This window comes from Carya illinoinensis, chromosome 10, assembly GCF_018687715.1.
Source record: "Carya illinoinensis cultivar Pawnee chromosome 10, C.illinoinensisPawnee_v1, whole genome shotgun sequence".
Taxonomy (NCBI): domain Eukaryota; kingdom Viridiplantae; phylum Streptophyta; class Magnoliopsida; order Fagales; family Juglandaceae; genus Carya; species Carya illinoinensis.
Genome location: NC_056761.1, coordinates 19,770,001 through 19,783,849, shown reverse-complemented (window position 1 = coordinate 19,783,849; position 13,849 = coordinate 19,770,001). Strand labels below are relative to the sequence as shown.

The following is a 13,849-nucleotide window of genomic DNA, read 5'->3' as shown; positions in this document are numbered from 1 at the left end:
TTTAATCAGTAAAGTGCGTAAGGAATATATAAAAGTAACTATACATAGCATAACTTACAAATTAATATTAATTCATATATATATTAATAAAAAGAGTAATGCTACATGCAGTCGTAGAGTATGCAAGCGCCGTGTAGTCGCTTTAAAAAAAGAAAGATTCATTATTAAAAAAATTATTTTTATTTTCAAATAGGTCCTACATTTATTTATTTTTTTTTAAAAAATAATTGAATGTCATTTGCATACTTATCACTGCAATTATCATTTCTTTTCTATGAAATTCTTATCTGACTTTGGTGTCTAATTTGGAATCAAGAAAAGAATCATACTCCTCTTGAACCGAGTCGATTCAAGCCCTAGATAAAAATCTTTACACAATTTCTATTCTAGGTGTGTAAATAAATTAGAGTAGTACTTGAAAAAATAAGGGATAAAATGGGAAAAGCAAGCTGAGAAAGTAAGGTCAAAGACAATATGAATTGATTCCAATCTATATATGTACGGAAAATGTCATTGGGGGAAGCAGAAAAGGTCATAAAGATAAGTGGTTGTCCACAACATGCCTAAGTAATGTATAATGTTGTTCATTGTCATGGTGATGGATCTATTTATATGTTGATTAAGATACAAGTCTGAGCTTTACAATAAATTAAAAATATTTGTTGGTTTGATGAGGATCCACATGCCCGCAATTTAAGGGTCTCTAATTTTAGGTAAAATAAAAAAAATACATAAAAGAAAAATGAATAAAAGTAACAAAAATCCGAAAGAAATTACAAAAATAATATGCAAAAAGAATAAAATGGGGGCGTTATCAGATTAAACACAAAAAAAAAAAGATAAAAGAAATAAAACATATAAAGAACCATAATATATAAGTAAACATAAAAATAAAAATTGAAAAACATAATTAAGAAATAGCATATATGTCATGAGGATGTAAAACTATTAATAGAAGGATAAATAATTTGTACAATTCTTAAATAGATAAGTTTCTTGCAAGCTTTTGTTAAAAAATTAGACCTCACCTTGAAAAATTGTTAAAAAAAAAAACAAAAAAAATCTTTTTTTGGTGTAATCCACATTTTTATAAAGGGCATATGCAAGATTTGTCTTATCGAGTAACGCTACGTACAGTTCCCATTTAGAGACTGCAATAGGCATAAGTAATTTTTATGTTTAAATTTTTTTAAAATTATTAAAATATTCATCCTAAAATGATTTTTTTCTCCTTTAATAAAGGGTCTGCACATACAGTCTCCACTTGAGAACTGCAAATAGAATTTCTCTTGTCCAGTTAGAGCTTGTACCTATCATTACTCAAAAAAAATTTAAGTATTAAGATTTAAATATTAAGATTTAAATTTAAAAATTTATCTTTAATTTTAAAATTTTATTTTGCAAATCAAATTATGGCATATAATTACTTAGATATATGTGTTCTCCATATTCATTTGAAAATAAAATAATTCTATATTTTATAATCGAGTATGGGAGTAGAATTTAAATAATTGAAAACTTAAATGGGAAGTTAACAACACAAATAGGTCGTTGCACCTAAGTGTAGTTTGATGATGTATTTGAGAGTGAAAAGTGCGTATTCGATATATTCTTTATCTTATATATATATAGTAACGTTATATTTTATATTCTAATTTTATTATATAAGATATGATATATTTATTATTATTGAATGATAAATAATTATTTAAAAGTTTTATTCTATGATGATAAATATATTATATTTTATATAATAAGATAAAAATAAGATAGTAGTATAGTATATAAATTTATATATATATAAATTTATAAGAAAATAATGAATTGATATAATTTTGAATGGAAAATAAGGTTACAGGGCTCGTGGTTTTTCAGTTCGCAAAACGAGACGAGCAGCTTCGCTTCTTGTATTATTCTGACACCCTACCGTGTAGCTCGTGATATTCATGGGATTCCCTTTCGGCCTTTTCACTTCTCATGCAGAGCCAACGATTTCCCCAGTAACCCAATTGTCTCCCACCAAATCTGCAGGTTTTTGTCTCGTCCTTGCTCAGCCTCTTCGTAACTTATTCATATGCAAAACAACGAGTCATTAATACATAAATTAACGTCCTTTAATATAATATATTAAATTTTAAAATTATTTTTTATTATAATATATCATATAAAATAATATTAATTTCTAAATTTTTATAATTATTGCACTTCACCCATGATCCCATCATTCTACCTACCACATTACCCATAATTTTGTTATACAAATATCTTTTTATACTTTGGAAATCGATATATATAAATTTTAGTGCATTAATTATTATTTATAGATAATATAGATTTTAAGATTTAATATAGTGAGATTCATATATTGTGTCTATCTCTCTTTAAATTATAGAATAAATTTAAGTAAAAAATGATCATGCTACTATGCCACCTAGCATATGTTCTTAATACAAATTGTATTTTTTTTATTTTAAATATTTTTAATAAATTAAAAAAAAATCACTAATAATTATTTTTTTAATTATTAAAAAAATACACTAAGGATTAAAATGAAAAGCAAAATCACGAGACGCACTATCATTTTTCATAAAAAAAAAATAAAAATAAAAATCACACGATAAATTACTATAGACTGACTGTAAATGTCATTTCAGTGGAGGAAACATCATTTTCTTGAACATTTTATAAAGGTAATTTGGTGTCCGAGGTGGCTTGCCAACCTATAAAACATACATTCCATTCCATGATGGCCCCCACTTCACATAATAACCTTCGAAAAACATAAACATAAAATCACTTTTAAAAATACCTAAACCTAAAGCCTACTCCAAAATCATACCCCAACTCTGCGATCAGTACAATTGTTGTCTCTGACCGACATGTCTTTCCTCACTCTCTTTCTTCCGCTCCTCCTCCTCCTCCTCCTTCCTCCCACGGCCATCTCTTCCCTCCACGACCTCCTCCAAAGCCAAGGCCTCCCACCTGGTCTTTTCCCAGAAAACGTCAAAACATACAGTCTTGACCAAACTGGTCTTCTGGAGGTGCACCTGGAGCAGCCATGCTTGGCCAAGTTCGATACCAGAGTGTTCTTTGAAAGCGTAGTTCGGGCTAACCTCAGCTTTGGTGGGCTTAAAGGGTTGGAGGGCTTGTCTCAGGAAGAACTCTTTCTTTGGCTTCCGGTTAAGGATATCATTGTTAACGATCCATCTTCAGGGCTCATTTTGTTTGATATTGGTGTTGCTCATAAGCAGCTCTCCCTTTCTCTCTTTGAAAAACCTCCAGTTTGTAAACCTCAAGGTACTCACTAGATCTCCCTCTGATTTTCATTGTTTTTTAGATTTGTTATTGATTCTGTTTCTGGGTTCTTCATTGTTGGCCAACCTTCTTCTGGGTTTCTTCTGATTTGTTGTTCTCCTCTGTTTGGCTGCTGCAAAACCAGAGGTTTAAGATTTGGAAAATGAAGGGTTATACTGTTGATGATTGTTTGGGGCCTTGACTAGAGGAAATTGATTAAATAGCCTGTTCGGATTTCTGTCAAATTATTTTTGTTATACAGTTATTTGTTCCCTTCATTTATTTTTGCGGCCACAGTGATTACTATTGCATATTTTTTTTTATTTGTTTTTTTTTAAATGATATTTTTTTTTTTATTTATGAATCTTCGTTTTCTTTCTGAAAATCTTATACATTGAGGATTCTGTGACTAACACTTATAAATTTGGAGTGCAGACCTGGCATTGCAGAGGGATGAGAAGAACAAGATGGGATTTCAAGCTCAGAGATGAAAGATGAGTCTTTCATTTGAGAGATGGTGTCCTCTTTCTTTTTGTTTGTTTGTTTTTTGTTTTTTTTTCTCGGGAAAGAAAATTTGGAGTAAATTTCATACATGAAGTTAGGCTGTAAAAACTGAGAATTGAGTGTAAGATTTTGGAATCAAAAGGCAGAATTTTCGGAATTGTTGAGATTCTTAGCTACTGCATTTTGAAGAAGTTATCGATTGTGATCGTGTTTGTAACTTGTCTTCTTATCTATAGGGCATGCATTCTCTCAATTATTTATTTATTTATTTATTTTATTTTTTAAATTTGTTCCTAAAGGCATGTTATTAAATCGATAAGGAATGAAGCTGCCCACAAGTTTGCTAAATATGCTTGGGATGCAGATGATATTTGTGTATGGTGGAATTCTTTCCCAAATTGTGTATCACAAGTCATGTGGTCTGAAAAACTGATGTAATTTCTTTGAAGAAATGAATGTTTTCATATATATATATAAATCTAGTAACCATGTTTGTTTATTATGATGAATCGATGTAGTTTTAGAGATTAAGAGAAATGGTTTGACTATAAAAAGTTTTTACAAAAGTAAATTTACAAACTAACAAGACTTAATGTGATAGATCATATTATATATTTATTTTTATTGTTAAGTAGATTTATCATGTCACACAAAACCATATCAATTTATAAATTTATTTTTTTGAAATCTTTTTGTGGCCACAATATTTTTCTTCACAAAATTAAAATCAAAATAAAATCGGTCACATTAATTTGTTTTTGAAACGTGGGATGAAGTTATTTTGTTCCATGAATTCCAAGAGACATGCACATATAACATGGGCTCTTAATTAATTAAAACAAAGAGCAGAAAGTAATGGTTAAAAAGAGAGATAGCCACATGAGATGATTGTTATAATCTAGTTTCTGGGTGATGGGTTGTGGTAGATGAAGAAGAGAAAGACTGGTGAGAGCGGAAGGATATTGGGGACCAACTTGGTTTGGGGCAGCCATGAGAAGAAAGGGGTCAGACTTAAGCGTAGCCAGTTTGCTGCTCTGATACCATAAAACAAAGAGTAGAAAGTAATGGTTGGCAAGATGCCAAAACTTGTATTGTATTGTGATTTAAATAGTCATCATATACAAATTAAGTTATACAACTAACGACCTCATAATATCAAAATACAAGGAATAAATACATGCAACAGCTAAGTGATAAGGGATAGATTCTATTGTTGTGATAAGGACTTGTATTCATCATGGTTATCTTCAACACATAGTTTAACATTAATACAGCAGTTTGGTTTGGGACGTGGCATTTGGAAACTTTAAAAAAGACAAACAAAGAAAAAAGTTATGCAAGAAGGAATTGGAATACCTATAATGTTATTGGAGCAAAAAATTCTTAGAATGTCTGAATTTCAACAAGCAGTTAATCTAAGAGGATTTAATATAGAGAGGGCAACATAAGAAACAATATTGACACTGCCGCTTGTTCTACATACCGTTAATGATATCTAAAAGCAACTCCCTAGCTAGTATACTGGACTGCAAGTTTTTCGCCATAAACTCAAAAAGAGTGTACAAACAATGAACGGAATAATACTAGATACAGTTATAAATTATGTAAGTAACGCGCACTCATTTTGAAAAGAGCGGGACTCACTATTAAAAAATTAATTTTTTTATATAAATCCTATGTTTACTCACTTTTTTTTTTCAAAAGGAATGTTGTGCTTGTACTGCAAATATCATTTTTGGAACGAGACATATTTGTCAAAGCTTGTGAAAGTACTGTACAGAGTGAGGAAAATTGCAGGACAAGTCATATTTAGTGGGATTAAGTTCTGCCATTTTTAGCAATGCTCCAATTATACATTGATCGAGTTGTTGATTCTGTGTCTATTTACATAACATAGTTGCACTAGTCTGATGTTGTGGTTGTTTATGAGTTGTTTTGATCATATCATCGATAGTTGTACCGAGGAACTAGAAACATGTTACCTTTTCCAAGTTTTACAGCAAGAGTTATGCGAGATACTATACTCGAATCCTACTTCAATTATATCGCGCTAATGTGACATTATACGTTAACTATAAATCAATTCTTAAGTACTTTTAAAATAACAATTCAACGGTGGACGGATGGATGATTAGATAACAACATAGTAAGAGGAGAATGAGAGGCAAGTATAGTATATAAGATTTTTCTCTTTGAGAAATGCTTGGGATCCCCGATAATGGGTCTCAAGCATTTCTTCCGATACCTTTATTTTAGTAATTAAGTAAGTGTTTTTAACTGATATTGTATTTTTTTTTAAATAAATAAATTTTAAGAGTATTTTAAAAATACAGGAAAAAATGGAAAAAAAAGAAAAGAAAAAGAAAAAATAAAATCTTTACACTTGTCGGGACTTAAATTTGAGCCTCAAGTCTGTGGTTGTAGCTGGACTCTCTTTAGAAAGGTGCCACCAAAAAGCTTTGTGTTGCTAACCTTAACACGCAATGAAACTAGCATTGATCCTTTAAGAGGTAGTGACATTTGTGTTGACTAGGAAATTCAATATTGCTAAAAGGACTACGTACTGATCATGGGCTCCATCAGTCTAGGGTTTGCTTCTCAATGATTATCTTGACCTAAAGTTTGTCCCCATCAATTTTAGCCAGCTCAACCTCTGCCTTGGGACATCAAATGAAATATCAAGCTCAATATAAGTTATATGTATCAAATCCTTCAACACCTTTAACAATCAAAACATTAGTAATTAACCGGTTAAATTCCACTTTTCTACATCTCTTTTGCAGCTTCAACCTCAAATTTGCTTCTTGCGGCTTTGCTCCCTCTTCAGATGATGCTTCAGTTTTGCAAAGCTGTTCTTGAAGCATCTTCACATTCCTCCGCAGCTTTTGAATGTATGTACCGGCATCTTCGATCGATAATAGTTGTTTTATTCATCTAGAACCGAGAAAAATAATAGAAAACTTTATGAAAGCATATTCATTAAAATCTAATAAGAGAAATGTTTTAGCTACAAATAGAGTTTGCAAAAGTATGTTAGACTTTTGGTTTCCCTAGAAAACTATTTTTCTTTTCTAAGGTGGTTCACTTCATCTAAGATGATTCACTTTTTCTATCAAGTATAGGTAATTGCCCTTAAATAACTAAAGTGGTTAACCCTTGCTATTTTTTTATGGATGAAATAATGAGTGTAGCCCAAAGGTTGTAGGAGTAATAAGTAAAGGTCCCTAGTCTTGCCCATATAAAAGGACTTGTGTTTTTCATTAGACTCACCAAGAAAGTTCTAAGGCAAAAGACTAGAAATCCATTCTCTACAGAAAATCTCTGCTCTCTTTTGTAGGTTTTTCAGTTCTCAAATCCAAATGACTAGAGGTAAAAGATCCTATAGATCTCTTTATTTTTTCAAAATGTTTTTTTTTTTGTTTTGTTTTTATAACAGTTAGTATCAGAGCAAAACCTTTTAGTTTTGTGTTTGAATTATTAGCATTTCAATTTTGGTCAAATAGTGAGTCTTTAATGATTTCAGAGATGTGCTATATTTCGGCTTTTAAGTTTTTGTCTTTGAATTCAAATTTGGATAGTTATGTACTCATAACTATATTAATGGATTTCAAAGGGATGCTTTTACTTTGGACTTAATTTCAAGCTTTATACGTATTGATGGGCCTTTGGGCTAATTTACATTTAATAGGTCCTTTTTTACCTATTTTAGTAGATGCCTAGTTGTATTTCTTTTGAATAATGAAGGTAACACTAAAACATCTTTATTATTTAAAAGAATACATAAATTTGGAATCTCATTGTAATTAAATCATAAGTTTGAAGGATTTATCCCTATAGGGAAATCTTTAATTTTTTTGTAATTTATTTAGTATAAGAAAATGATTTTCGCTACTGATAAAATTTATCTTCTGCCTACAAGGTGTGGATAGTTTTATTTGTTAATATTAAAAAAAACTTGTCTTATAAATAAAGATAAGTAAATTTATATTGTTATGCAACTTTTCTCTATAGGATGGTTAAAATTTACTTGAATTCATAGCATTAAAGTTTTTCTTAGTTTTGCAACTGTTGTTCTACAATCTTTAGCCGATGGTGTTTATTTTATTCCAATGCTTGATGGCATTAATCATTCTGACTGGAAAGATTCGGTTCATTTTACCTTGGGGTATATGAACCTTGACTATGCACTCCGTGTGGAGTAATCAATTGCTGCCACAGATACGAATACACAGGAAGTCATCGAAAACCGTCAATGGTGGGAGCAATCTAATCGCCTAAGCCTAATGCTCATAAAGTCTCATATGAGTAAGAGCATTAGAGGTTCTATTGGTGACTATGCTACAATTAAGGAATTCATGCAGGCAATTGAGGAATATTTTGTTTGCTTTGACATAGTTTTAGCTAGCACTATTATCAGACAATTCACTACTAAAGCTTTTGACAGTTCTAAGGGCATGTGTGCATACATTACGGAAATAAGAAACATTACTTCTCAACTTAAGGGCTTAAAGATAGAGATATCTAAGCCATTCTTGGTCCATTTCATCCTTAACACACTGCCATCTGAGTATGGGCCTTTTAAGATCTCTTATAACACATATAAGAAAAACTAGTCAGTTACGGATCTACTGACCATGTGTGTGCAAGAAGAGGAAAGGATGAAGCATAATCGACTTGAAAGTGCAAATATGATCGTGAGTGATAAAGTTAAGATTGACAAAGGCCAAGGAGGACCTCAAAAGAAAAGGAAGTATAATGTGCCATCAAAATCCAATAGACCTAATGGTAAAAAGGTGAACTGTTTCTTTTGTAAGAAAGAGGGCCAAGTAAAGAAGACCTACATCAAATATAAAGAGTGGCTTGAAAAGAAAGGTAGCTCTATATCTCTAGTGTGTCATGAATCTTTTTTCATTGATGCTCCTAAATATTCATGGTGGATTGACTCTATTTCTTCAATCCATATTGTGAATAAATTGCAAGGTCTTCTCACCAGAAGGAAACCAACAACAAGTGAGTTTTGGGTTTTCACAGCAAATAAAGGGCATTCACAAGTTGTTGTAGTTAGAGCTTTTAGAGTGATTATCAAATCGGGACATGTTTTGGATTTAAATAATGCTTTTTATATTCTAAAATTTAGTAGAAATTTAATTTCTATTTCTAGACTAATTATCAAAGATTACAGTTTCTTTTTTAAGAATACTATGACTGTTTTTAAGAATAAAATTCCTGTTGGTTCTAGAACTTTAGTTGATAACTTGTTTAAATTAGATATTCATCCCAAATTTGAGAATAATTATTTCTCCCTATATTCATTTGGCATTAAGAGAAACATTTTGAATAAAACATCTTCTCTATTATGACATAAGAGATTGGGACACATCTTTATAGAGAGGATGAAACGGTTAGTAAAAGAAGGGGTTCTATAGGATCTCGATTTTACTAACTTCAAGAATTGTGTGAACTGTATAAAAGGCAAGCAGACCAATAATAATTCAAAAGGTTCAAGAACGAGCTCAAGTGTTCTTGAGATTATACACACATATATCCGTGGACCATTTCCTACCCCTTTTTTGAATGATCAAAGATATTTTATCTAATTTATTGATGAATATTCTATGTATATGTATTTATATCTTCTAAATGAGAAGGCTCAAGCATTAGATGCTTTCAAAGCCTATAAAGCAGAAGTAGAGATCAAAGTGAAAAGAAAATCATGATCATAAAATCTGATAGAAGAGGGGAATATTATGGTAAGTACAGAGAACATTGACAAATGAAGGGTCAATTTGCAAATTTCCTTCTGGAGGAAGGCATTGTTGTCCAATATTCAATGCCTAGCACACCACAAGAAAAAAGAAGGAACCGTACGCTAATGGATATGGTAAGGAGCATAATTAGTAAATCTAACATGCAACTTTTCTTATGGAGTGAAGCTCTTAAAGCTACAATATTTATATTGAATAGTATTCCTCCAAATCTGTCTCTAAAACACCTTTTGAGTTATGGAAAGGGTGGAAACCTAGCTTAAATCATATACACATATGGGGTTGTCTTGCTGAAGCTAGGATTTATAATCCTAACATAAAGAAGTTAGACCCAAGGACAGCTAGCAGTTTCTTTATTGGGTATCTGAGTAACTCCAAAGGATATAGATTTTATTGTCCCAGTCATAGCCCTAGAATTGTCGAATCTAAAAATGTAAGATTTCTTAAGGATGTTGAACATAGTGGGAGTATGAATCTTGAAGAGGTCACTTTTGAGAAAACATTTGAACATGCTACTTTGCCTTCTTTTGGAGGAAGAATGGTTGTCTTAAGGCAAAATAGATCTCAAGATCATGCAGTGACACCAATTCAAGACCAACATGTTCCCGTAAATGAGGTTCAACCAGAAGCTATTTTACATTTATAGTCTGAGCCAATTGAGTCATTTCCAAATGATGAAGGAGTGGTTCTAATAAGATCCTCAAGAATACGTAGGCTTGCTATTTTAGATGATTACATTGTATATCTAACTGGGTTTGATTTTGATGTTGGACTTCCAGAAGACCCAATTACGTTTTCACAATCCATGAGTGGAGATAAATCTATATTTTGGTTAGATTCCATAATGAATGAGTTAGAATCTATTTATAAGAACTAAGTCTGGGATCTTGTCAAATTACCAGAAGGGGTGGCAACAGTTGGCTACAAATGGGTTTATAAAACCAAATGAGATTCTTCTGGTAATGTTGAACGATATAAGGCTAAATTTGTCGCTAAATGATTCACTCAAAAGGAAGCCATAGATTATCATGAAACCTTCTCTCCAGTCTCTAAGAAGGATTCATTGATAATAATCATGGTCTTAGTAGCTCATTTTGATTTGGAATTACATCAAATGGATATGAAAATAGCTTTTCTTAATGGGGATCTTGATGAAGTGGTATACATGAAACAATCTGAGGGTTTAAGTGACAACAGTCAAAAAGTATATAAGTTGAAGAAGTCTCTTTATGGACTAAAACAAGCTTCCCATCAATGGTATATAAATTTTCACAAGATTCTCTTCTCATATTGTTTTATCAAGATCTTGTTTATCAATGTATATACCTTAAGGTCAGTGGGAGCAAATACATTTTCTTTTACTTCTTTATATAGACGATATTCTTCTTGTAAGCAGTGATTTGGGCTTATTACATGAGACTAAACAATTTCTCTCTCAAAATTTTGAAATGAAGGATATGGTTGAAGCCTCTTATGTCATCGACATAGAGATTCATAGAGACAGGAAACAAAGATATTAAAACTATCTCAAAAGGCTTACATTGAAAAGATTTTACAAAGATTCGGTATCAAAGATTTTAAAGCCTCTATAGCTCCGATAATCAAAGGTGATAAATTTCATAAAGGTCAATCACCTGAAAATGCATTGGAACAAGAGCAGATGAGAAGTGTTATGCATCTGCAGTGTGTAGCTTGATGTATGCCCAAGTTTATTCTCATCAAGACATATGTCTAGCAATTGGATTATGGGGTCGCTATCAAAGTACCTAGTTCTTCAACATTAGATAGTTGCAAAGAAGGTGATGTGGTATTTGCAACGAACCAAGGATTGCATGCTAACCTATAGGCATATAGAAAATTTGCAAGTGGTTGGCTATTTAGATTCAGATTTTCTCGATTGTATAGACACTAGAAAGTCTACTTCTGAATATATCTTTCTTATCGCTGAAGGAGCTATATCTTGGAAGAGTACGAAGCAATCTATAGTTGCTACGTCTATTATGAAGGCATAATTTGTTGCGTGCTATGAAGCAACGACACAAGCCATGTGGTTCAAGAATTTTATTTCTAGTCTTAAAGTTGTTGATTATATTCAAAGACCAATAAAGATTTATTGTGATAACCCCGCTACAGTGTTCTTCTCAAAGAATATAAGAGTAGAAGTAGAAGTAAGCAAGTCAACATAAAGTATTAAAGTGTGAGAGAGCACAAAAAATAATGTGGTGTCTATTGAGCACACCAGTATAGATTTGATGTTAGTCGATCCAATGACCAATGGTTTACTGGTAAAACAAGGGCCATATGGATCATATGAGCCTATCTAAAGTGTAATCTCTCTCATATTGCTATATGACCGGTGCAAAACTGCAAGTGCACAGTATCGTAATTTTATAGTAAAGTAATAAGAAGAGTATCGTCCTCAGGGATTAGTACCTTACGTTTGCCAAATACCAAAATTATACTAAACTTGATTTTATTTAGAGGAATCACTAAGATTTTTGTAGTTGCAATTTAAACTAGATCAACTCAAAGAAAAATATGCAAAGGAAATAACACTGACGTTCGAAGATCAAATTAATGGGAAGAAAACTTCTAGGAAATCGATTTCACCTACTTCTTCACTATGCTTTTCTCATCCAGCTAATTTAATTTAAATCTCTTTTGTCTATTAGCAAATCTCTAATTCATCCAAAAGCCTCTTTCGATAGTCAATTGGAATTGACTCTTAGTTATCAATTCACACAAGAATATGCAAATTCAATAATCAAGAACGCAATAAGACCAATGACTTAATTACTACGTAGGTTCATACAAGTTTTTCGATCTCTATACTTACCTATGCTGAAATATCCAAGATCTACCCTATGATTCCCTCTTTCGATAGCAAATCACAAGATTACTTATCATCTAATCAATGGCCAGTTAATTAGAAGCAATAAATTCAGAATAAATCAGATAAACAAAGAGAGAATTGCACTAAATTAGCATAGACAATCAAGCATAGTTCGGAAATAGGTTACATCGTTTTCCTAGAATGAAGAAAATTTAGCTCATGCTAGAAATGGAATTCAACATAAACGAATTCACCATAATTGTTCTGAGAAGATGGGAAGAAAATAAACACTGAAAAATCCTGCTTGCAGCCGCAACTCGTCGTCAAAAGCTCAAGGGAACGATTCAACACTTTTCTCCCATCCGTGCTCGTGTATGATTCCAACGTACGTGCAATAATTGGAATTCCCTCTCCAAAAACAGATAATTTGAATCCCTCTAGCTATGTTTTTCTCTCCCAAGAAGTGTTCTCCAGTCAAAACTCGCGGCCCTAGAGTGAAAAATTGCTTTTATATGGTGTGACGGCGGAAAACCTAAAATCTGTCAAAATACGATGTTCGCTCGAGCGGGGTGTCGAGCGCACATCAAGCGTTCAACTCTGTCTAATTTCGCTCGAGCATCTTGTCGAGCGCACGTCGAGCGTTCGACTCTGCCTGATTTCGCTCGAGCGGCCAATGTCTCCGCTCGAGCGATCTTTGTTTTTCAGCAATCCGCTCGAGCTCCCTGTCGAGCGGCAGTCGAGCGTTTGAATCTGCCTGAATTCGCTCGAGCGGCCAAAAGCCTCCACTCGAGCGAACTTGTAAAATCTGCAATATGAAATTTTGCAAGTCATCAAATATCCCCAAACTTACAACTTTGTTTGTCCTCAAACAAAAAAAAAGAAGCAAATGATAGTTTAGGCAATATCGACTCAACCCGAAAGAGAAGTATCATCACTCACCAAGCTTTTATGAATTTAGATTTCATCTCTAGTATCTTACTCTTTTAACATCAAAGATGGCAGGAAAATCAATCAAAATTTTTGCAATTTGTCAAGCAGGTGTTAGGCGTTTACTTCAACCTAAAGCTAAGACCTTGAGTGTGTGTGTGATATAGTCAATTTAACCTCAAACCACCTGCAAACTCAGATAAAAGTAGAACAACCAAAATCAGAAGAATTCTCTTAAAACTTAACCCCATAAGTCCAATTTTCAGAAATCCTCTCCACTAATGTAGTTAACACCAAAATCAGAGATCAAAAGGTCTTTAATAAGGTTGTAATGATAGGCCACAGGGTGAGGGTTAAGAAAGAACTGGATATGGGAAATCAAATCAAACTGGGAAAATACTTAGTGAAAAGAACATTAAAAGAGAAACCCACATGATTCAAATCATAGCTCTTTCTTGGCAATATGCTCATACTTGTGGCATTATTATTACTGTAATCACTGATGTAATACCAACAATTCCCTTAA

At 32.3% G+C, this 13,849-nt stretch overlaps 1 protein-coding gene across 1 annotated transcript; it reads left to right on the top strand.

The window, feature by feature from the left end:
• Positions 1-2,783: 2,783 nt before the first annotated feature.
• On the top strand, positions 2,784-3,955 carry LOC122278787. Its single transcript, XM_043088988.1, has 2 exons — positions 2,784-3,297; positions 3,730-3,955. The coding sequence occupies exons 1-2, from the start codon at positions 2,880-2,882 to the stop codon at positions 3,783-3,785; spliced, it is 474 nt and encodes a 157-aa protein (XP_042944922.1). The 5' UTR covers positions 2,784-2,879; the 3' UTR covers positions 3,786-3,955.
• Positions 3,956-13,849: the final 9,894 nt, after the last annotated feature.